This window comes from Biomphalaria glabrata, chromosome 1 (genome assembly GCF_947242115.1).
Source record: "Biomphalaria glabrata chromosome 1, xgBioGlab47.1, whole genome shotgun sequence".
Taxonomy (NCBI): domain Eukaryota; kingdom Metazoa; phylum Mollusca; class Gastropoda; family Planorbidae; genus Biomphalaria; species Biomphalaria glabrata.
This window is the reverse complement of record NC_074711.1, coordinates 8,746,467-8,771,172: the sequence shown is the minus strand read 5'-3', so window position 1 is coordinate 8,771,172 and position 24,706 is coordinate 8,746,467. Positions and strand designations below refer to the sequence as shown.

Here is a 24,706-nt window from a genome sequence, read left to right as displayed (position 1 = left end):
CATACCGCTGAATGTTTGTGTTCAGATAGTGAAATACTTGAACTACTAAATATGTGACAAAATATTAGTTGATGTTATATTTGTAGGCAATAAATTTATGTTTTGCTACAATTATAACTATTTACTGAATATATAAAAACGCCAAATTTTTATCTTATGGATTTTTTAAATGCATTATTATTTATTTTTTTTATACTGTATGCTCTAAAATCAAGCGCACTTAGCCTCTCGAACACGCTTCCCACGATTGTTTTCATTTGTACATAATTATAGTATTTATTATTATTAATTTAAGCCCTAGAATATGATAGATGTTTTTTTTTATCTATGTTGGATGTAGATGTCTTTCAATGTTGTTAAATTTTTTACATTTCTTTGAACAATAGTGAAGAGTGCAGTCATTTATAAATGCATGTAGGTCTTGTGGAGTTGCGGTCCGTGTTAGCGCTCTATAAAGCTTCATCATCATAAAGAATTAACTGCATTTACTTGGTATTTTGTTGATGAAACTGCAGATATTTCAGGCCGTGTCTTTGGACTTTGGTTTGTTGTTGGAGATTGTATTCGAGAAGACCTCATTGGCTTTGTCCCTGTTGTTTAGAGAGAAGCGCTGTCTTGGGTCTAGTGTCAACGAATACATTATGGACACACTACTCGGCCAAGATTACGATGGCTTCCCTGTGATAGCTAGCTTTTAGAACTGTGCTCAGACAAGAATTTGTAAAAAAAAAATTCATAAGCAGGCTTTTTCCGCCTAAGAAACGTAATCATGTTATCAATGACCTAAATAACTTTTTAGATATACGTAATGCTGTTAGTATCATCATGAAAACTTGAATTGAGCTGATGCTACTGAGAATTGGCAGTTGACTGACGCAATGAATAAAACTCATATTTTTTTATAGAACACCCCTTTACATCGAGTTGTTAGATTTTTCATTAACGTCTGATTTGTCTTCATCCCTAAAACTGTGAAAGAGCTGGAACGTGAAGAAAAATGTCAGCACTGTACACGATAAGCGTTCATCTCCAGCTTGTTCATGGCGACGAGAAGCTTTAGTTAAATTATTGAGTTTTAGCAGCTACAGTTGAAGTTTGCAGTTGTTCTTTTGTGCTTGTTTGATAAACCTTATGGAAGGAAGTGTTGCACGGATAAACTTTACAATATGTTTGTTTGTTTACATGTTAATTTTTTTTTTATTTCATGAAACAATATACAATACCTTTATATAGTATAAAGCTATTTAAAATATTTTTACAGTGCATTTAATATCACATAGGCATGAAGGGGGAGAAGCACCTGTTTTTTATTTATTTATTCTCCGTAACAAGAGAGTTGGCGATACGTCTTTGGCCATTGTTGACAACTTGTACACCCATGCAAAAAATCCCACAAGCGCCCATGTAGATAAATAAGTTTAATTACATGATTTTAAACTGATTTGAAATGACTCAATAGTAAAACATAAGACTTAACACTTAACGAAGGAGAGGCACACAATAAAAGTATTCCTTCCGTACACATCAACAAACTAGTCCGTGATACATCGTCTATGATTGTGTACAAATTAATTTATTGTCTTGTCAATAACCATTAACATAAAGAGTAAATATATAAAATCATGTAAAGACTTATTTTCGTTAGAATTGGTCCAATTATCGGCTACAGCACGGGCCATTCTCTTCCAGCCCACAGGACATTTGTCCGAATGCCTATATAGCAAGCCCTCCTGCACCCCCCCCCCTCGGGTCTAAGGTTCGAATTTCGGAGATAAGTTACATTTTAAAGTTTAGGATTTTTATAACGGCCACTGAGACTTATTGTAATGATAATCTAACAATAGTTTTGGAATGTAAAGGCGAATTGTCGTTGTGCTGGCCACGTGACATCCTCATTAACTGTTGTTTACAGATACATATGTTCTTTACATCACCAGCCCCATAGATAGAAAAAAAACTGAAAGAGATACTTAATTCTCATAATCATCTTAACAAACTCTATGTGGTCTGTGTAGTCTATATGCCCTAGTCATCTATTGTTTTGGGTATGGGCTTACCTGTTTCTATAAATTACATTATTATGATAGTAACACAAACAAATTACAACTTCTCGTTGATAAATGTTTGTCGTGTTGTATGCCGCTTCTTTATTGTCCATGATTTCAAGCGTAGGTGTTTGATAAATTCAGTTTATTTTGATAGCTGTATAAACAAATCTCCCCGTGTTTGTAATGAGCAGGTATTGTGCACTGAAGCTGGCAGGACTACAATGACCGCCGCCATCTTTTGTTCCTTCAGTAGTGACCGCGGCGATGACGTCAGAAGTCGTCTTTGACACTTGGTCTTTTGTTCTCTTATCTTACCGCTCTATGACATGAGGATTGGTCAGTTCGGTCGGGGAGAAAAAATATAGGATGTGACGTGGACAAAGGACACTCCTATATAAAGCGTGACAGACTTCTGGTCATCCATATCACAAAATTGCTTCGCAATACAACATATAGTGCGGATTTATTGATGTGGTTTCTGAATAACAAAAATAAGTGTACTTGTTTAGTGACCAACAGACTCTGAAATTTTTAAGACTTGTTTAGGTAACAGCTTCTGAAATAATCTGGTACGTAGATATTTTTTCCTTATAATACTTTTAAAAAACTTAAATTAATTTACTTTTGCTTTGGCATCCGCATTCCCATAATAGGGACATTTAAATAAAAAAAAATTCTACCACTTGAACCTCTCCCTCGAGTGTCACGATATATGTTTTACTTAAAGTAAGAAATAGAAACTCATTCATTAAGTCATCCACGCACTCCCGATAGTATATGTATTACAACAAATTTATTACAAAGTCTGTAAGATTGTAACAGATAATATACAAGACATTAGATTTATGACAAATATTTTTTTAAAATTCATTTTTGAAAAATTATATAAATAAAAATATAAATTTCTAAAAAAAAATGTAAGAATTCATTTTGTTTGCTACGTAAAGTAATGACTAGCACATAGTAATTGTTTATTTTGGGATTGCTTCTATCTGAGAAATTTTTTAGACGAGCCTTTAACTAAATAGTTCTTAAGTGAAGGCTACATTAGTCATTTATTGGTGCCAATAGTGTTCTAGCCATTCAGAAAAATGGAACATCTTGTTTTTATTGATGATTTCACAAAGGTGTATTTGTGTATTACCATTTGAGATTAAAAAAAAAATATTTAAAATATTTATGAAATTTATGTTATTATTTTTATGCAATTTAAAAGTGTTTTAATGTAGTAGAGTGTACACGTATTTTTATTATTAATTAATTAATTATTATAATAATTATTTTTTTCACAGATAATATCATGGAGAAAAGTATTTGCTCAACACCGCCCAAATCTAAAGCCATGAAAAGAGAGTTTGATGCTTCAGATAAGTAAGTCACTTTTCTTATTGGTACCCAATCTTATAATAAAGAAGAATAAAAGAAATGAATAAAAAAAAGGAGAAAAACAAATCATAAAAAAATATGAAGCTGCATTTTTACTAGATTGTCATCTAAAATAATATGCACTGGTGCAAGAGTGATTTCCTGACATAGTGTGAAACAAGTTTATAATGTAGACCTATTGATTGAGATATCAATGATACAGAAAAATTAGATTGATCTGCATATTATTTTTGTTTACCAGTCATTCAAGGTTCTCTGTATTAATTCTCTTTCAATTATCTAAAAAAAAATGTTTCAACGAGCTTCTCACATTTTTATCCAGTTTGTGCCGGTTTCGATATTTAATAGATTAATATCTATCAATCAATCTATCTATCTATCTATCTATCTATCTATCTATCTATCTATCTATCTATCTATCTATCTATCTATCTATCTATCTATCTATCTATCTATCTATCTATCTATCTATCTATCTATGTATGTATGTATGTATGTATGTATGTATGTATGTATGTATGTATGTATCTATCTATCTATCTATCTATCTATCTATCTATCTATCTATCTATCTATCTATTTATCTATCTATCTATCTATCTATCTATCTATCTATCTATCTATCTATCTATCTATCTTTCTATCTATCTATCTATTTATCCTGCTATTGTATATTGCAACTGTCATGTTTATGATATTCACATTCACGGAGATTATAGCCCACTCTCTGCTGTGTAACAGTTGGGGGGGGGGGGGCTGTGCTCATATTATAGAGAGTGGGAAGAAATAGTCTCGTACTGCCTTTAGGCTGCTCTCCCCTAACACAAACAGGTCACTCACTAGTCTTGATTTGCACTCGAGCATCTAGATCTGTGGCATAATGGTTTTAAAAGCATGTTTTAGTTTAAAGAAATACTATCTAACAGAAGCACTTTATTGCTTTAATTTAAATGTTTATATTCAATTACCGTCTTTAGATGTGTAGTTATTATATGTATAACTATTAATTATAACCATTTGTACTATTATATCAATGTCTATTTAAATTTTAATACATTTTTGCCCTTTTATTTTTTTTCCAGTGAAAAGAGATATCAGGATAACTTAAAAAGTGTGAAGAAGAGTCTATTCTATTCTATTGAAAGTAGAGATCACGTGGCCTTCGCCAAAATCATGGAGACACAGATCCACGTGACAACGTGCAGTGGAAGACTTATTATCCAGAAAGTTTTCATGAAAGCTTGTCTGGCAGGCGACATCAAAATCGTCCGATTTCTGCTCCGTAAAGGAGCTGATGTCAACGAGGCGTCCAGCGATGACATCACGCCTCTCATGGCTGCTGTTCTGTCTAACTCTTACGATACTGTTGAATTCTTACTTGAATGTAGAGCTACAGTCAAAACTCAAATAAAACCTACACAAGACAGTGTACTACATATGGCACTGAAGAGAGGATTTCGCCATAGCAATGTCTTAGGTTCAGAAAAATGGGACCCTAAATTTTTCATTGACACCAAAATAATCAAACTTTTAATTGACAACGGAGCTTTAGTAAACCAGAAATGTGCAGATGGTTACCTGCCCTTGTCACTTGCTGCCTCTTCCAACAGGGATGCAGTCATCACTCATCTCATTAAGAAAGGCGCTGATGTCAACGGCGTGGACAGTAAGTATGGGATGACTCCCTTGATGTACGCAGCTATTGCAGACAATGTCTACATCGTGAGACAGCTGCTGAAGTATAACGCAGATTTGGACATTACAGATAAATGGGACTATTCGGCTCTCATGTTGGCTGCTCAGTTCAAAAAGTATTTAGTTGTCTTAGCATTAATTGAAGAGGGCGCTGATGTCAACAAAGTCAGTGGGTTTGATGGAAAAAGCGCCTTAATTTTGGCTATAGAGTCCTACTGTTGTGACACAGTTAATATTCTACTGGAAATCGGCGCAGACGTGAACTACAGAAAGCCAATCCACAAGCGTGGCACGACTGCATTAATGATAGCCGCTCAAAATGGTTTCAAAGATGCTGTTGACACTTTACTCTACTACAATGCAGATGTTGACTTGAGAGACGAGGATGGAAAGACAGCAGTGTGTTTGTGTTCAGATGATGAGATTGTTGAAATGATAAATATGTCACAATAGATAATTTGATGTTGTATATCTTGATATTAATATATTGTTTTTTTTAATGTATAACAAACACTAACAGCCACATGATGGTACAAACATCTTCTAAGATGCATTATAACATCATTTCCTATGTTTAATTTCTATGTCATTGTTTTATTGTATTTTTGCTAATGTAATAATGAATAAAATAATTTTGAGAAACTTAATAATTACTTTTTTTTTACAAGCTTTTATCTATTTTATTTTTACTTTACACATTAAAACTATTAATGCAACGCATAAAGTTCATAAAAGTTCCTTTTTCAGATCTTTTGTTCTATAGTGCAGAAAGGCCATTTGATTTAGAGAATCAGATAAAATTAATAGCCTGTACTTATTACCTGGTTAAGGCTGTAAGTGGAGGGAAAGCTCACCAGATTGAAGTGATCAAAATTTCAGGACCTTTCCCACTGTCAGCGGCATTTTTTACAATTTTTATAGGCTGCAATATAAGTATTGTTTTTGTACAACAAATGAATTGTTTTAGCCATCTCCTTAACAGTTTTAAAACATATAGGCAGGTATTCTAAAAATAGATCAATGCATTTCTAAAAACTACAAGCATTTTCAAAGAAATATGGACAATAATTTAATAACCACCATGCGGCCAATTTTTCTTAAGTTGCTACACAATTCTAAATCATTAAACACAAAAGAGAATGCAAAAAAAAAAAATAAAATAAAAGTAAAAAAATATATATAAAATATTATTAAAAAAGTATGGTTTTATAGTTATCAAAAAATTTTGTTGGCATTTGCGAGTCAAGTGTCGTCGTCCACATTTTCATCTTAATCGCAAATTAATCTTTAAAGATTGCCTATTACCATTAACTCTCCCTCCTTACACACTTTGTACAAAAAAATTGTAATGAAATTTTGTAGATTTTTATTTTCTACTTTTGACAAAGCTTATATCTACTCACTCCGCCTATCTGTCTATTACACATTTTGTTAAAGTAACCGCTTCCACTTGTCAATCTCGGCTCAAGTTGAAACTTTGAACTATTATTCATTGTCACTAACAGAAGACGAATCATTAAAAAAAGAAAGCTAATTAAGTAATTAACTAGTAGTAATTTAATAATTAGTTTTATTTGATATAAAATAGGGAATTAACTATTTAATTAACGATACATATGGATGCAAATATGCAGCTTTGTTTTTAAAGAAATAATTTTGCTAAAAAAAAAAGTAAATTTGTATCGAACGTTTTAGGATGGTGGGAACCGAGAACGAAGTATTTTGTACACATTTCATCTATAATTAAAAAAATGTAATGATACTATAGCTGAGACTTGAATTTTACTTTAAATTTAAAATTGAACTTAACAAAACAGTAATTTCGGTGGAATAGATATAGAAAATAGATACTTTAAAACTTGCAAAATTAAATGAAAACTGCCAGCATATTTTATAGTACAGTCCATTTGTAAAAGCCTTGAAAGAAGCTACAATGCTAAATGTCAGCAGTCACACACACACACAGTCAATTTACACTCTTAATATGTAGGTAACTTTTGATGAACCTATATGTACAAATTAAGAGGTACATCCATAAATTTCAATAATGTTATGATTTTGGTGTACAGAATATGAATAATAATGTAATTTATAGAGCGCTGTTAACAAACACAACGCAGGCACAATGCGCTGTGATAACATAACAAACATAAACACGAGAATTAAAATGACAAACTAATCTAAAAAAGTTTGAAACAGAAAGGTCTTAATGTTACTTTTTTAAAATGTAGTTTCGCATGTTGTCTGTCTGAAATCAATGGGAAGTGTGTTCCAAAACTCTGTTCAGTGCACTGCAAAAAAAGATTACAAGTCCATTGAGCGCAATGTTATCTGGAGGACATATGGACTGGTCAGCTGGATGAGATACAAAAGCATCAGCAGAATACGGAACTAGAAATAAAATAACTATTTTAATAAATCCTAAAGATTAGTGGTTTACTCACAAGAGTGTAGAGTTAATTACCTTTACCACTTGTGACACAAACTACATTTTTATTTATTTCCTAACAGTAATTCTACATTTCTACGTTCTTTGTTGTTTTTTTTTTCTAAAATCTTTTCCGATCTTTCTCTTTTAAGTTTCTGGAGTTTTTACTAGGTTTCATTACGTTTTAAATATATTTCTTTAATTGCGGATTTTTTTGCATCATTCAGAAAAGAAATATTTAGCCTTTGCATTAAAGCTTTGAATTGTCTTAATATAATGATGTCGGATTTTCAATATCTTTTCTAGTTTATGAGATCTAAACTGGACGGACGGATGGGCAGACCACACACACACACACAAAAAAAAACGTCTACTCCCCTTTCGGGGGGTCGCCAAAAATCATTGGTCGATAGTATTTTTTTTTACCAAACTGTGGGAGGGAAGGGGGACTGAATAAATCATTTAAAATACTGAATGTCGCCATTTAAATAAGAAGAAGAATTTAAAAAAAAATTATAATTACTTTTCAAAGAAAGAACGTTAAAATATTGATCTTTATTTTAAGAATAATACGTAGAAATCTATTAGATAGTCTTTATCAGCTTGACGTATTTTCTTATTAGTTAAATTTGTACTTGTACACTTTATTGATTCCATTGGTATAATAAAATAAAACGTAAGCTATTAAATACACAAAAGACTTATAACCTTCAAATTTTGTAATTGTGATAATTTATTTTTGGCCAGTAATATCATTTTTAAAATGTACATTGGAAATTTTAATTTAAAATATTTGGTTTTGTAAAGGAAAAAAAAACCTATGTACTTGACACGGTGGGTGCGTGGCTTCCATGATTTCGTTTCTTTGTTTTCGTATTTGTTTGAAAAACCCACTCTATTTTAATAGCTGAGCAAACAAATGTCTACTTGATGAGCCCATTGTTGTGTACCAAGACATGGTAGAAATATTGTTTTTATGTCACAACTTTTAATGTCCTCGGTTCGAGACTTCTGCGTTTGATCAATGCGGTTTATTTAGATAACTACATAAACAAATCTACTCATTTTTTTTTGGGGGGGGGGGCAGGTATTGCGAGTTTGAGGGGAAAGGATTTCAATGACCGCCGCCAATCTTTTGTTCTTCGAGTTGTGACCGCGGCGATGACGTCGAATCGGTCACTTAGGCTTTTGTTGTCTTATTTTACCGCTCTATAACATGAGGATTGGTCAGTTTGGTCAGGGTGATTTAATTCAGGGTGTGACGTAGACAAAGGGCTCTTCAATATAAAACGAGAAACACTTCTGGACTTTCACATCGTCAGTTTTCCTTGCGCTTGTAATGTTCAGTTGCCGTAATTTATTGTTAATTTAGACGTTTTCTTGATTGGTGATAATTAGGATTTTCCTTATTAAATAAATAAACTTGTAAGTAGAATAATATTTTTTTTTGTTAAACAGCATTGTATTTTTATTTAAGTGACAAAAATATATCTAAATATCATTAAAATATTTCTATCTCCTACTTATTGTCCAATAGTCACGATATACACTTTTTTTCATGTAAGATAAACAACTTAATGAGCATTTTTTTCCATTCACTCCTACAAGTCTTTGTTCAGATCTTATATTTACAATGTTCATTAGACTGTAGAGAGTAGGCCTTTCACTATCAGTCATGGCTCTTGTCACTGGCTTTAAATGGTGTAGGACTTAAAGGGGGAAAATCTTTAGATTAGGCCTGTCGTACGATTGATAGAACTTTAATGAAGACAACTATTGTAATTGAGCTGCATCCTACTCATGTTGTATAACAAAATGTTTGTATAATGATCTAACTAAAAGTTGATAGTGTACACAAAATTAGAACAGGGGCCTAACATGAAATTGGGCCCCACGATTCGTAAATTCGGACCTAGATTTATAAACTTACATTATAAGTCTGTTTTATTTTCTTAAATTTTAGTTTTAATAATGTATTTATAAAATGATAAAAAATTTACACCAATTAAATGAATAGTTCTAATTTTTTCGTTCATTAGAAAGTAAAAAAAAATGTCTGTTTTGTTGCTGTAATTTTAACAAATCGTTTTTTTTTAAGTTCTAGTTTGAGCCTTAGGGATCTACAAAATATCAAAATAAATTAGGCATAGACTTAAAAATAAATTATCACACAGTATATATAGAAATGTAAAACACACACACACACACAAAACAACTACATATATATTAAATATTTAGAAAAAATAGTCTTTTATGTAGTATTGTAGTGTACATTTATTTATCTTTGGCAGATAATATCATGGAGAAAAGTGATTGCTCAACACCGTCCAAGTCTAAAGCCATGAAAAGAGAGTTGGATGCTTCAGACAAGTAAGTTTGGTTTCTTATGAAAGTTCAGTCTTAAAATAGGAAAACATAAAAATAATGTGTAACATTGTCTATTGATACAAATATCCAATTTCAATAATGGGATTAGAGACCAAGCATCATTTGTTTTCGCTCTCTCTAAGGCTCTTTTAACTATATCAAATAATTCTTTATTAGAAACTTTACCAATAAATATGTCAGACATGTCAACATTTTTCTAATTATATTTTATAAAACTTATTACTTTTGTTAAAGCCTAAATTGAGTTAGCTACAAAAAAACTACTTTTCATGTTGGTGCAACGCACCGTTTTTTTAAAAAGTCAAACGAATTAAAAAAAACACTAATTTTTCTTTTAATTAACAAATCTCTAAAAATATGTGTTTTCTTCTATTGTGTTAGTTTAGTCATGTATGCTCAAAACTTTTTTAGAAACATTAGCTATACTCATAAGCTATACTCATAAAAAGCTGAAATAGTATATCTACTAAACGTCTATATATCTAAACAAAGTTGGCACATTATCTTACAAAGAGCTCAATAAAAAACAATGATTTAATCTCAGCTTTTATAATTATAAAATTTAAAATAAATATTAACACTAAAATTTTATAACATTATATCAAAACTTGTTAAATTTAATTTTAAAATTAAATTTTTCTTTCCAGTGAAAAAAAATATCGAAAGAACGCAAAGAGTGTGCAGAAAAGTCTATTCTCAGCCATTGAAAATAGAGATCATGTGGCCTTCGCCAAAATCATTGATACTCAGATTCACGTGATAACTTGCAGTTGCAGAAAAATTATCCAGAAGGTTTTCATGAAAGCTTGTGAGGCAGGTGACATAAACATCGTCCGATTTCTGCTCCGTAAAGGAGCTGACGTCAATGAGTCCAGAAAGGGCATGACACCTCTCATGGCTGCAGTCCTGTCTAACTCTTACGACACGGTTGAATTCTTGCTCGAATGTAGAGCTAAGGTCAAAACTCAAACAAAACCAAAAAAAGACAGCGTACTGAATATGGCGCTAAAGAGAGGATTTTACGATAGCAACAATATAGGTTCAGAAAAATGGGACCCTAGCTTCTTCATTGACACCAAAATAATCAAACTTTTAATTGACAATGGAGCGTCAGTGAACCAGAAATGTAAAGACGGCTATCCTCCCTTGTCACTCGCTGCCTCTTCCAACAGGGATGCAGTCATCACTCGTCTCATTAAGAAAGGCGCTGATGTCAATGGCGTGGACAGTAGGTATGGGATGACTCCCCTGATGCACGCAGCTATTGCAGGCAATGTCTACATTGTAAGACAGCTTCTGAAATAAAACGTAACGATTGACATTCTGGACTATGGGGACTATTCGGCTCTCATGTTGGCTGCCCAGTTGAAAAAGCCTTTAGTTGTCTCAGCCTTGATTCAAGAAGGCGCTGATGTAAATATGGTTAGTGGCTTTGACGGGAAGAGCGCCCTAATTTTGGCTACAGAAGCTAATTGTTGCGACACAATTAATATTCTACTTGAAAATGGCGCAGACGTAAACTTCAGCAAACCTTTCAACAAGCGCGGCACAACCGCCTTGATGATAGCGGCCCATAATGGTTTTAAAGATGCCGTGGACACTTTACTCTACTACAATGCAGATATTGATTTGAGAGACGAAGATGGACATACAGCGGTGTGTTTGAGTTTAAATACTGAGATTGTTGAAATGATGAATATGTCTCTCGTAAAAAAATGTTTTAGGTGTTGTTGTGAAAAAATGTATAGTGAGTGACGTGTATAAGTAAGCAATGGTGAAATTAACAGCCAGATAATGGCATATACGTTTTATTTTGATGCATTTTAAACTAATTAAAAATTAATTCATTTCTGTTTGTAAAATTGTAAATACTTATTATTTTAATAAAATATTTGTTTGCAAATTTAAATTTTTTTAAATTTATTTAAAATCTTGAGCTAAAAATGCTAATTCCTCTTGGGTATTAAATTACCTGATTGGCTTGGGTGGGGACTGGGCGGGACCATTTTGTGACGATCTTCAGGTCATCAAACTTGGTATTGCTTTAGGACCTCATCTACTTTCAAATGAAGCTATTGTAGACACAAAGTTTTTTTTCTATCAAACGTATATATTTCCCAAGATCGAAGAAAGGTAACCCAATCTTTAATTTAATAAATGATTACCATTTACTCTAATCACATAAGTTGCTTTTAAATTAATAAACATAAAAAAAAAATAAACAGAAATGAAAAGTAAAATTAAAATACAAAGTAGAAGAACTAAAATAAAATAATGACAAGGTCCAATAAAAAAGAAAGTTGGAGTTTAAAAAAAGTGTACACTTAACCTGTGTGTAGTTTCCCACACTAAAGTCCAACTCGGAAGTTAATCATATAAAATTTCTAACTAGCATAGCTCACCACACACACGGACACACACTTTAATAGGGAAAAAAGACGAATCTGTGTAGACTTCTGTTGTATTATAATTAAATACAAGAGATTGGGACTCTAAATTATAGCTATTTACCAAAATTATTAATTATATTTTTTATTATCAGAATTTTTTTTTAATTAAGCCAATGGGGGTGGTATATTGAAATAAAGATAAGTGTTTGAAAAACACATTTAGTTGAACAATTATTTTAGAAACTTAGTTTAATGTAGTGAATTTTTCCCCCTATAATATCTGGAGACACATTTTATATCATTTACTTTATAAATACTACACACTTTAAGTAGTGGTACCACAAATTATTTCACGTTGTGAGAAGCTATGAAAAATGAGGGTCACAGAAAAAAACAAGGTTACAAAAGACAGTTTGTGTGGAAACACGAACTTAAAATCGGCCCCCGAAGTGGTCCACCCAGGCAGGCTTCAATATTTTCAGAAAGAACATCCGAATGAAATTATATCAAAGACAAATGAGGGATAAGAATGGAGAAAGAAAGTTAACAGATCTTGTGTAGGGCCCCAACGGTCCAGCAGATCAAGGGATAGGTGAATGTGAATGTAAAGTTAGATGTGAACCTGGCCTAACTAGTTCTCCTTACAGACCTTGTGGTCTATAGGGCAGATGATGTAAAGTTCATCTGTTTTTGTGGCCTACGGTTAACGAGGGTGTCATGTAGCCAGTACAACGACCAACCGCCTTTACTTTTCCCCAACTAATGTCAGGTACCCATTAGAGCTGGATGGACTCAGAGGAGCACAAGGATTCCAAAGTCGAAAATCCCAGTCTTCACCAGGATTGGAACCCTGGTCCCCCGGTTCGGAAGCCAAGCGCTTTACCTCTCAGCCACCGCACCTCCCCTGGCATAACTGATCTAATTATGACCGGATGATGCATTCTCTCTCTTAATCGAAAATGACATTTACAAGATTGCTATTCGTTTTAAATTAGGTCTAACTTATAATGCATACTAATTAGCTTTTTATCTTTAAAAAACTGCTTGCATAACTGATTTTAAAAATTAGATTTTTCGCTTTCAGAAAAAAAAAGTAGCCGTTGCATCATATCTTTGAATGGTCTAAAATATAGTGATGTCGGATTTTCAATATCTTTTCTAGTTTACGAGATCTAAACGGGACGGACAAACAGACGCACAGATGGACAGACATTTCACACAAAACTAATAGCATCTTTTCCCCTTTCGGGGGCCGCTAAAAATTAAAATACCATCTATTCGAAAATATGTTTAACAGTAATCTTTCTATATGGCGTATTTGACATAGTTTTTGTTTTAAATTATTTTTTGTTTCATTTTCTTAGTCTTTTTTTTTTATTTAGCTTTCATTATATTGCTGCTTCATTTTCTAATATCGCTTTATTAGTATGAAGTGTGGTCGAGAGGCCAAGTGCGCTTGAACTATGCTTGAGGTTCGACACCCGACTCGGGCAGAGATGTGTTTACTGAGCGCCTAAAGGCAGCACGGAAAACCAACTCCTAGATACCCCCTCCACCCACTGGTCCACAAATGAGATTGAAAGTAGCGTATATAAAAGCTATAATAATACAACTCTGAAGGAACATCCGAAACATGTAAGACATTTTACAAACAAAAAACAAACAAGCTATGAGAAATTTTAAAATATCTTCAAATAACCATTTTTAGTCTGTTTTATAGAACATTATTTAGATTTTTATTATCGATTGAAACTCTTTTAAATATGAGCTTAATGAATTGTGTTTGGTTTTTAAATTTTGAGAGGACGACCCAGTCAATGGCGTAGGAAGGAAATTGGGGAAGCGGGGATGTGGGGGGCGGGAGGCGGGGGCTCGGCCTCTTTAAGGGCCATACATTTGACATTCAATATCATGACATACGATAATGTGCTTTATAAATGTATAATTCTAATGTGTGGAATACATGCAACATAGCCAGTATTTTACAAAAAAAAAATGAATAGCAACATAACATGGCATTAAAAAAAAATTTAATGTTGAAAAATTTCGGACCGACTCCTCATATGGGGTCCCCTCCAATGAGGGCCAAGGTAGATTTTCAAATTCAGACCGCCACCCCACCTAACTACGCCTTGGGGCCCATTCATGCATGGGGTGTCTCGATTTGGAAGAAGACGCTAAGCAGCTGGGACGTAGGGACAGTTGGAGAGACACGCCCAGAACCGACACGCCTGAAGGAAGCTTGTTGGTGGCAATGGCGTAGCTAGGGTGGGGGGAGGAGGGGGAGAATTTGAAAATATTCCAAGGCCCCCACTTTAACATTAAAATTAAATTTTACGCAAAATGCAGGGGCCCCAAAAGATGTTAAGCCCCTAGGGCCCCCAAACGATGGAAAATTCCCAGCTAAGCCCCTTTTAAATAGATTAGAATCGTAACGTCATAACGTTAAAAAAAAACAACTAATAGATAAAGCAACTATGAAAGCGGACTAAACTTACACTAGAACAAATTGCGGTATACCTAAGCAGAGGAGTCTGACAACTAACACAACACATTTAAAGCCCTGATACTAACCATATTTATACAAGCTTCTATGAAATGTCAGAATGCTGTACTGCTGTGGACCTGCCCATTATAACCATTGACATTTTTGTTTTCAGTTGACAATGAATTTAGTCTTTGTTTAACAAATCTAGACTGTGCCAGAGCTACGCTAATGTCAAGTAGTTAAAAGTTTTCAATAATAATAATAATTATTATTTACACAACGGGGGGGGGGGGGGGCGTGGTGGCCTAATGGTAATGCCCTTGAACTCCGAACTGAGTGGTCGAGGACAGTGCTGAAATTACCTATTACCAACATAAGCTGTAGCAAAGCCCCCCCCCACACACACACACACGCACAACACTTGTCTGGTGGCCTCCCAAAAATTGTTTGAAGAAACAAAAAGCAAAGGAATAAATTTATGATGATTACATGGAGCTCCAAATCTCAACTTAGCTTAGGGTCTTATCAACTCTAAATCGTGTCCTGATGATCTGATCACAGGTTTAAATCTCAGTGAAGGGTCCACCCAACTCTAATGGGTACCCGAGATTGGTTGAAGAAAGTAACGTGGTTTGATTTGCAGTTCGTTAATAAAAAAAAATAATTCTCTAAGGAACTTTATATAAAAGAAATTTCTACAAATCAAATAAGAACATAAAACTAAAATGTTATTCTACTTTGGTTAGACCAATAATAGAATACCCTATGTATCCTATGTTTGAGACCCTACAACTACCCCCCAACCCCGCAAAAAACATTAAGAAACTGAAAGAGACACAAAATAGAGCAGCGAGATGCATAACAAACGAATATTAAATGTAGCTAGAGTAACACCTTTAGTAAAATTACTAAATTTAGAAAGCCTTCAGGAGAGAAGACTGAAAAGTAAAGAAGCAATATATATAAAACACTAAACCATAATCTTCAAATACAAAACAAAATCTAATAAAATACTCTGAAAGACACAAAGATAAAGGCACACTCCTTGTTCCATATGCTAGAACAAATTGGTACAAATGCTCCTTCTTCCCTAGTGCTATTATGGAATAAGTTGCCTGTGTCATCCAGGAAAAAAACAATGACTTGGCAGAATTTAAGTCATTGATGTTATTACTAGATTGACTTAGGGATACGCGTAGAATGTAATCATCTTCTTGATTGAAGTAACCTCTGTGTGAAGGCCTATAACATTTCCTAACATTATTCAAAGTTTTCTTCAAACGCTCAACGAAGAAAGAAATCTCCTGAAATTTCAATCAAGTCTGGAAGGTAGTGAATTGATCAACAATCATTTGATAATCAAATTCTTTCACAAACACATTTGTAGTCATCACAGAATTAGACAATAATATAGATTTTGCTGATCTTCCACGACATATGTGCACCGGTTCCATGGTGTAATGGTTAGCACTCTGGACTCTGAATCCAGCGATCTGAGTTCAAATCTCGGTGGAACCTGAATATTTTTTTAGTGTGGTAAAGCGCTAGGATTAGATTATTACGCCAATGCCATTGTCAAATACATGGGCTCCTAAAGAGGCTACGCCACTGGTTGGTGACCTTTTCTCCCAGATAGGAACCACAGACATTTGGACTTGTAAACTTAATGATCATCAACATTATTAACAAAAATGGAGGCAGTAGCAATGAAATTCACTTCTGTGTACAATAGGTTGTTGAGCGTGTTCAGGGTATTTTAAATATTCTAAAAATGTTTTAAATCTAAACAAGTCAATGTTATTTCATGTTCGATAAGTATTTTCTAAAAATTACATTGGATTTTTTAAAGATTTAATTATATAAATATTTTTCTGATGTGTAAAGAATAAAAAAATCAACTCAATCTGTCTGTCTATCTGTTTGTCTGATACAAATTTTAAAATGTTTTTTCTCCAACACACAATTTTGGTTCAAGTTGAAATTTTTGCACCATTATTTCTTTTACCTAACAAAACAAAGGTATTGAACAAAGGAAATATATTGCGATTGACTAATGTGTCGGTACAAATTAAATTAGTCCCCCTTTATACTTTGTTTAAAGAATTAGGTTGTTGCTTTACAGTTTGAAACTGACAACAGGTAATGAAACATTCTATTTTTCATAAGCATTTAAAACTGGAACAGTGGTTAGTGTAGTGGCTTGAGGAGGCGTTAGCCCTCGGGTTCAAATTCAAATCGTACCATAATTTTGTTCTTTATAAACTACATTTAACTACATAATCTTTGCCACTTTCTCTCCCCCCCCCCTCTCTTTACTATTCCCAACTGGTCCAAACTAATGATAGGATTTAAAAACATTGAGAAAGCTAAAAGGCTTGACATTGCGCTAAACAAAAACAATTGGTAAAATTATGTTTAATCTCACATATTTATAATTGTTAGTCTAAATCTATTAGTATCACAAAATAATTAAATGACTGATCCAAACGTTTTGATACAATTACACTTAATGTAAGGTTTGCATTTTTTTTTCTAGTTCGACAGTCTTGTAAATTTTTATTCTTTTCGGACCCCTAAAAACGTTTAATTGTTAAATTGGTTTTGTGTTGGTTTGAATTAAAAAAAAAACACAACTATGTACTTTTCACTGTGGACGTGGAATCTATGAATTTGTTTCATTGTTTTCCTACGCGTTTGATAAATCCACTCTATTTAAATAGCTGCACAAACAAATGTCAACTTTTCTCTGATAAGCTTTTGTACTGTAGTATAACGTTGTACAAGTAGTTTATTTTTTTTATGCCGCTCCTTCTAATGTCCAGGGTTGGAGAGTCAGTTTATTTTGATAGCTGCATAAACAAATCTTCCCGTGTATATGAAGTGTAGGTATTGTGTACTGGACCTCACAGGACTTCAGTGACTGCGGCGATCTTTTGTTCCTCGAGTGGTGACCGCAGCGATCTTTTGTTCCTCAAGTGGTGACCGTGGTGATCTTTTGTTCCCTGAGTTGCGACCGCGGCAATGACATAAGTCGTCGCTTTTGACACTTTGTCTTTTGTTGTCTTATCTCTATAGAGCATTAGGATTGGTCAGTGTGGTCAGTGTGATAAAAGGCGCAAAAAAAAAATACGTAGACAACCAAAGGTGGTATATAAACTGGTGTAGACTTTAACACACTTCAATTCGTTACTCTGACTTGCAGCGCATGTTATTCGTACTGGATTGTTTTTGTGACTTTTAGTAAATAGGAAATTATTTCTCGCTTAAGAAACGATCTCCGAGTTTTAAACATCAAAATTCACACTGGTAAGTAAAATTTTTAAAATATATATATTTTTTTATTTTTCAATAGTTAACTTTCATGACTTTAGTTATATTGTAAAATTAATAATTAGAAGCTAGCTGGCAGATGTGTCACCCTGGTAAGTGTTGACCAAAAATAAAAGACACATTTTTAAAAGTTTGTTGTAGTTACCATGTTCTATCAGTAAAAGATAAATATATAGTATAATAGTTACCCCATTCAGACTTTAAAATCTGTGGGGAGATAATGTAAAGGTCATCTGTTTCTGTGGCCCACGATTAACGAGGGTATCATGTGGTTAGCCTTTAATTTTCTCCATCTAATGTTAGGTACTCATTCAAGCTGGGTGGACTTAGAGGCGCCCAAAGATCCCGAAATTAAAAAACCCAGTCAGCATTAAGATTCGAACCTGGAACGCCAGTTCGAAAGACAAGTGCTTTGACGCTCACTCACATCGCCCCCTTATAATATTATCTTATAAATTACAAACTTTCCTAAAAAAATTATTATATTATTATAATATTGAAAACTATTATCAATATTGCTAAATGTAAAATCCCTGCTAATTCTTTCCTCTGCGATTATTTTATTAACGATGTTAATGTTATTTATTCATTTTGTTTTATGTTTGCAAGTGTGTAAGAAATCTAAATTCAAATTTAATTAAAATATATTTTTATTCTTAATTTTGCAGATAATATCATGGAGAAAAGCTTAAACTCAACACTGCACAAATCTAGAGCCTTGAAAAGAGAATTTTCTGCTTCGGACAAGTAAGTTAATCATATTTTTCTCATATAATCATAAAATATAGTCAGGAAACTAATACAATAAAAGAAAAAGTTAAAGTCTAAGCGTTTTTCACACTTAATTATCAATCTATCAATTCCAAATAATCGTCTGAGTGATTCTCTCACAATACTGTTGTTAATAAAATAACAGTAGCAATTTGATTCTTTAATTAATAGTCATTTTCATATTTTAGTTGCATTTAAGTAAATAAAAAATTAAAAAATATAATTTTATTGAAATTATTATTCGCAAACCTGGGACTCGAGTTCGAATCCTGGTAAATACTGGAATTTTTTATTTCGTGATTTTTAGGGCGCCTCTGAGTGCACCCACCTTAAATGGGTACCTGACATTAGCTGTCGAAAAGTAATGGCGGTTGGTCGTTGTGCTGACCACATAAAAACCTTGTTAACTACAAACCACAGAAACAAATTACCATTACATCATGTGCCCCATTTGAAAGGGAAACCTTCTTGCTCTATGTGTTGATTCATAGTCCTCTATGAGTTGCTCCATAGTACTTTACAAGTTTTATCCATAGTCGCTTTAGTACTGATTTGATTTAAGAATATTTAAATTGACACTTATGTAAATTAAATTTTTGGATCAACAATTTTGTTTCTCTGCCAAAATGTATTATATGTATAGGTTTATACATTTACTAATAAAATAAAAGTAATTAATTGAAAGACTTTATGTGTTGTTTTCTTTTCTGCAGCGACAAGTGTTTGAAGGACCAAATGAAATATACCATGGAGAATATAAATGCAGCAATTGAAAGAGGAGATCACGTGAGTGTGGCCAACATTATTGGTACACAGATACGCAGGACAACATACTATGGCAAAAAGATCATGAAGCAGGCATTCATTAAGGCTTGCCTGGCAGGCGATAGCCGTATCGTGTGTCTGCTGCTTCGTAGTGGAGCTGACGTCAACGAGGCGTCCATTGAAGACTTCACACCACTCAAGGCTGCTGTTCTGTCTAATTCTTACCAAACTGTTGAGCTGCTACTGGAATGTGAAGCTAGTACCAAAACTCCTACTAAGCCTTCACAAGACAACGTGCTTCATGTGGCGCTGAAGGGAGGATTTCACCCCAGCCTTGTCATAGGCTCAGAAAGATGGGACGCCGAGTTCCTAACTGATACAAAAATTATAAAACTTTTGATTGACCATGGAGCTTCAGTTAACCAGAAATGTGCAAACGGTTACCTGCCCTTGTCACTTGCTGCCTCTTCCAACAGGGATGCTGTCATCACTCACCTCATTAAGAAAGGCGCTGATGTCAACAGCGTGGACAGTAGGTATGGGATGACTCCCCTGATGCACGCAGCTATTGCAGGCAATGTCTACATCGTAAGACAGCTTCTGAAAAATAAAGCAGCCATAGACATCACAGACCAATGGGACTATACAGCTCTCATGTTGGCTGCTCAGTTCAATAAGCCTTTAGTTGTCTCAGCCTTAATTCAAGAAGGCGCTGATGTTAACAAGGTCAGTGGCTTTGACGGAAAGAGCGCCCTAATTTTGGCTATAGAGTCCTACTGTTGTGACACAGTTAATATTTTGCTTGAAACGTGAACTATAGAAAGCCAATCCACAAGAGTGGGACGACTGCCTTGATGATAGCCGCTCAAAATGGTTTCATAGAAGCCGTGGAGAGTTTATTATCTTTCAATGCAGATGTTGACCTGAGAGACGAGGATGGAAATACCGCTGAATGTTTGTGTTCAGATAGTGAAATACTTGAACTACTAAATATGTGACAATAAATTAGTTGATGTTATATTTGTAGGCAATAAATTTATGTTTTGTTACAATTATAACTATTTACTGAATATATTAAAACGCCAAATTTTAGTGTAAAGAATTTTTGAAATGCATTATTATTTTTTTTATTCTGTATGCTTTAATATAATAATCAATAAAATATTTAATGAATTGAATGAATAGTTTTCTTTTATTGTTTTTATTTGTTTGTCTATTTTTTCCTTTAGATTAAAACTAAGTTTACAAATACTTAAATTTAGATAACCTTCATAAGAGAAGACTAACAAGTAAAGTAGCAATTATACATAAAACACTGAAACATAATCTTGAAATAAAAAAGAAAATCTAATAAAATACTCAAAAAGACACAAAGATAAAGGCATGTTCCTCGTTCCATATGTTAGGACACATTTGTACTAATACTCCTTCATCCCTAGTGCTATTAGAAAATGGAATGGGTTGCCTGAGCCAGCCAAGAAATTCTGTGACCTGTTATAAATTATGTCAATGAATAACATGCATGACTTGATGCATGACGCCTAGGACGTAATCATCTTCTTTTTTGAAGTAACGTCAGTATTTTATAAGGTAAGAAGAAGAAATTTTGACTGGTACTGAAGTATCTGAGAGAAGCTAGAAGAGATGGGGTAGCTCTGGTTTTAATTTACAAGATCGAAATTGTTAAAATCAATAGGACTTTTCTGACTATCAGCCACTTTTTTGGTCTGTAATTTTTCTTAAATAAATTCATAATGCTATTATTTCTTTTTTTTCTTCGAACAAAATATAACAAGAAAATATTTTTTTTTAATTATTTAAAAAACGCTTAATATAAAGTGTACTTGTATCTTATAGTTTGGATTAGTCATGCAATTAAATATGTAATGGAGCTAAACTATCAAGAAAAAAAAGCATTTATAAAAATAAAAGAAGGGAGAACGACTTGATATCAAACTCATTGCTCAAGTCTTCTCAGTTGACACAGTAACCACTCGACTAGTGGATAGCTTATGAACATGGAAGATTGTATAGTTATCTATGGTTTCTATAATCTGGTACTATTTTTTATGTTTGCGTTTACTAGACTCAGTCGAAGACCTATAAAATTATAAAATGGACTCATTCAGCTTGTACCATCACTTCAGTCAATTACAATTGCTTTCCATTTTTCTAAATACAAAACAAAAAAAGTTATTATCGATAGTTTATTATGTTTTAAAAAAATTGATACTTGTGTTGTCAATTAAAAGAATATTAATTGTGCAAAACTTAAGCTTGAACCGAGACTGGGTGTCTGAGAAATCTCGTGTACACAAATTTCTCATACGGACAGAGTAAGTTAAGATAAGCATTGGTAGAAATCAAGTGTGTTCATTTTTTTCCAGACAGGGTGCATTGATATAAGATTTATTAAAACACAACTGGTGATGTGTGAAAACAAAATTTGAAACATAAAAATGATAAAAAATAATAATAAAACAACAGACAAACAATTTAGAGTCGGCACTTGTAGCTCAGTAATACGTTCAGCCACATACTATAAACAAATTGGATTATTTGAAATATTGCACTTTTTTTTCCCTTTTAACTGAAAAGAAAAAAAATAAAATTAATAAAGAAAATCAACCAATTTGCTAATTAAATACTGGTAATAATTTTTTGGGTACTGCACAAGGGATATAAATTGTATTTGACAGATGTGTTGCTAAAAGTTAAATTAGTCCCATTTTAATTTGTTTGAAAAATTAGGTCGTCGCTTATAAGTTTAAAATAAACAATAAGAAATGAAACCTTTTATTTTCATTAGCACTTCAACTGGTACAGTGGTTAGTGTATTGGCTTGTGGAGTCTTCAACCCTCGAGTTTGAATTCAAGTCTTACAATTATTTTGTTCTTTATAAACTACATTTAAAAAGCGTTCTCGATAACTTTTACATTTTCTTCCATTTCCTCCTCTTTACTCTCTCCAGCTAGTTCAGACAGGTAACAGTTTCTAAGTGCATAGAGAAAGCAAAAAGTTAAAAGTGTGCTCATCAAAAACAGGTGGTAAAATTATTTTTCATCGCACAGATTTATTATGTTAGTCTAGATCTATTATTATCACAAAAAAATATTAAATGACTGATTTAAACTAATTGATACAATCACCTTAATATAAACTTTGTTGTTGTAGTTTTCTTTTAAATATATTTTTGTTCTTGTTTGAGAGTCTTAGGAACATTTATTCATCTCGGTTTAGTGTGTGAATGTTGTTCGTATTTGCATATATATTGTTATTGTTACAGTAGTTTCGCTGAGGTGGTCAATTGTAGTCTTACTAAATTTCCATTTGAATCGATCAATAGAAAATTATCTTATCTTATTTTAAGACGTTTGATTATTAACTTGGTTGCGAGTTGGTTAAACATATTATAAAAAACAAAAAAAAAATGTTCTTTTAACTGTTGACGTGGAATCTATGCGTTTGTTTCAGTGTTTTCTTATGCATTTGGTCAATCCACTCTATTTTAATAGCTGTACAAACAAATGTCAACTTTTCTCTGATAAGCTTTTGTTCTGTAGTATAACAACGTAAAAGTAGTTTATTTTTTTATGCCGCTCCTTCTATTGTTCAGGATTCGAGAGTCAGTTTATTTTGATAGCTACATAAACAAAACTTCCCATGTATCTGAAGTGTAGGTATTGTGCACTGGACCGCACAGGATTTCAGTGACAGCGGCTCTCTTTTGTTCCTGGAGTGGTGACCGCGGCGATCTTTTGTTCCCTGAGTTGTGACCGCGGCAATGACATAAGTCGTCGCTTTTGACACTTTGTCTTTTGTTGTCTTATCTCTACATAGCATTAGGATTGGTCAGTGTGGTCAGTATGATGAAAAGGGCGCAAAAAAATAATACAGGATATGACGTAGACAACCAAAGTTGTTATATAAACGGGTGTAGACTTCAACACACTTCAATTCGTTACTCTGACTTGCAGCGCATGTTATTCGTACTGGATTGTTTTTGTGACTTTTAGTAATTTGGAAATTATTTCTCTTATAAGAAACGATCTCCGAGTTTTAAATATCAGAATACACACTGGTAAGTAAAATGTTATATACATTTTTTTTTTCAATTGTTAACTTTCATGATTTTAGTTATATTGCAAAATTAATAATTGGAAGCTAGTTTGCAAATGTGTCACCTTGATAAGTGTTGACCTAAAACTTTTTAAAAGTTTATTGTAGTTATTATGTTCTATCAGTATAAGATAAATATATACTATAATAGTTAACCCATTCAGACTTTACGATCTGTGGGGAGATCATGTAAAGGTCATCTGTTTCTATGGCCCACGATTAACGAGGGTATCATGTGGTCAGCCTTTACGTTTCTCCATCTAAAATTAGGTAGTCATTCTAGCTGGGTGGACTTAGAGGCGCCCAAAGATCCCGAAATTAAAAATCCCAGTCCGCATTAATATTCGAACCTGGAACGCCAATTCGAAAGACAAGCACTTTGCCGCTCATTCACATCGACCCCTTATAATATTATCTTATAGATTACAAACTTTTCTAAAAAAATTATTATATTATTATAATATTGAAAACTATTATCAATAATGCTAAATGTAAAACTCCCTGCTATTACATTTAAGATGATTATCCCATGATTCATATATTATTCAAGTTATACCAAGATGAAATTGTTAAAAAAGTGTTATTTATTCAGGCAAAACATTTTGTTTTATGTTAGCAAGTGTGTAAGAAATTGAAATTCAAATGTAATTAAAATATATTTTTATTTTTAATTTTGCAGATAATATGGAGAAAAGCTTAAACTCAACACTGCACAAATCTAGAGCCTTGAAAAGAGAATTTTCTGCTTCGGACAAGTAAGTTACCAATCTTTTTCTCATATTATCATAACATATAGTCAGGAAACTAATACAAGAAAAAAAAAAGTTAAAGCCTAAGCGTTTTTCCCACTTAATTTTCCGTCTATCAATTCCAAATAATCGTCTGAGTGATTCCCTC

General features: G+C 33.1%; 1 protein-coding gene and 1 non-coding gene across 2 annotated transcripts in view; both read left to right on the top strand.

Annotated features, from left to right (window-relative positions):
* The window catches only part of LOC106051711 (serine/threonine-protein phosphatase 6 regulatory ankyrin repeat subunit A-like), a 37,379-nt gene extending 26,129 nt beyond the window's left edge, over positions 1-11,250 (top strand). The window contains exons 5-8 of the mRNA XM_056018535.1: positions 3,341-3,419; positions 4,517-5,532; positions 9,849-9,927; positions 10,593-11,250. Coding sequence (XP_055874510.1) covers positions 3,341-3,419; positions 4,517-5,532; positions 9,849-9,927; positions 10,593-11,250 — 1,832 coding nt within the window. The remainder of the gene's footprint in view (positions 1-3,340; positions 3,420-4,516; positions 5,533-9,848; positions 9,928-10,592) is intronic.
* A 5,019-nt stretch (positions 11,251-16,269) lies between these two features.
* Positions 16,270-16,341, top strand: Trnaq-cug (transfer RNA glutamine (anticodon CUG)). Its single transcript has one exon. It is a non-coding gene; the product is annotated as a tRNA-Gln (tRNA).
* The last annotated feature ends 8,365 nt before the right edge of the window (positions 16,342-24,706 follow it).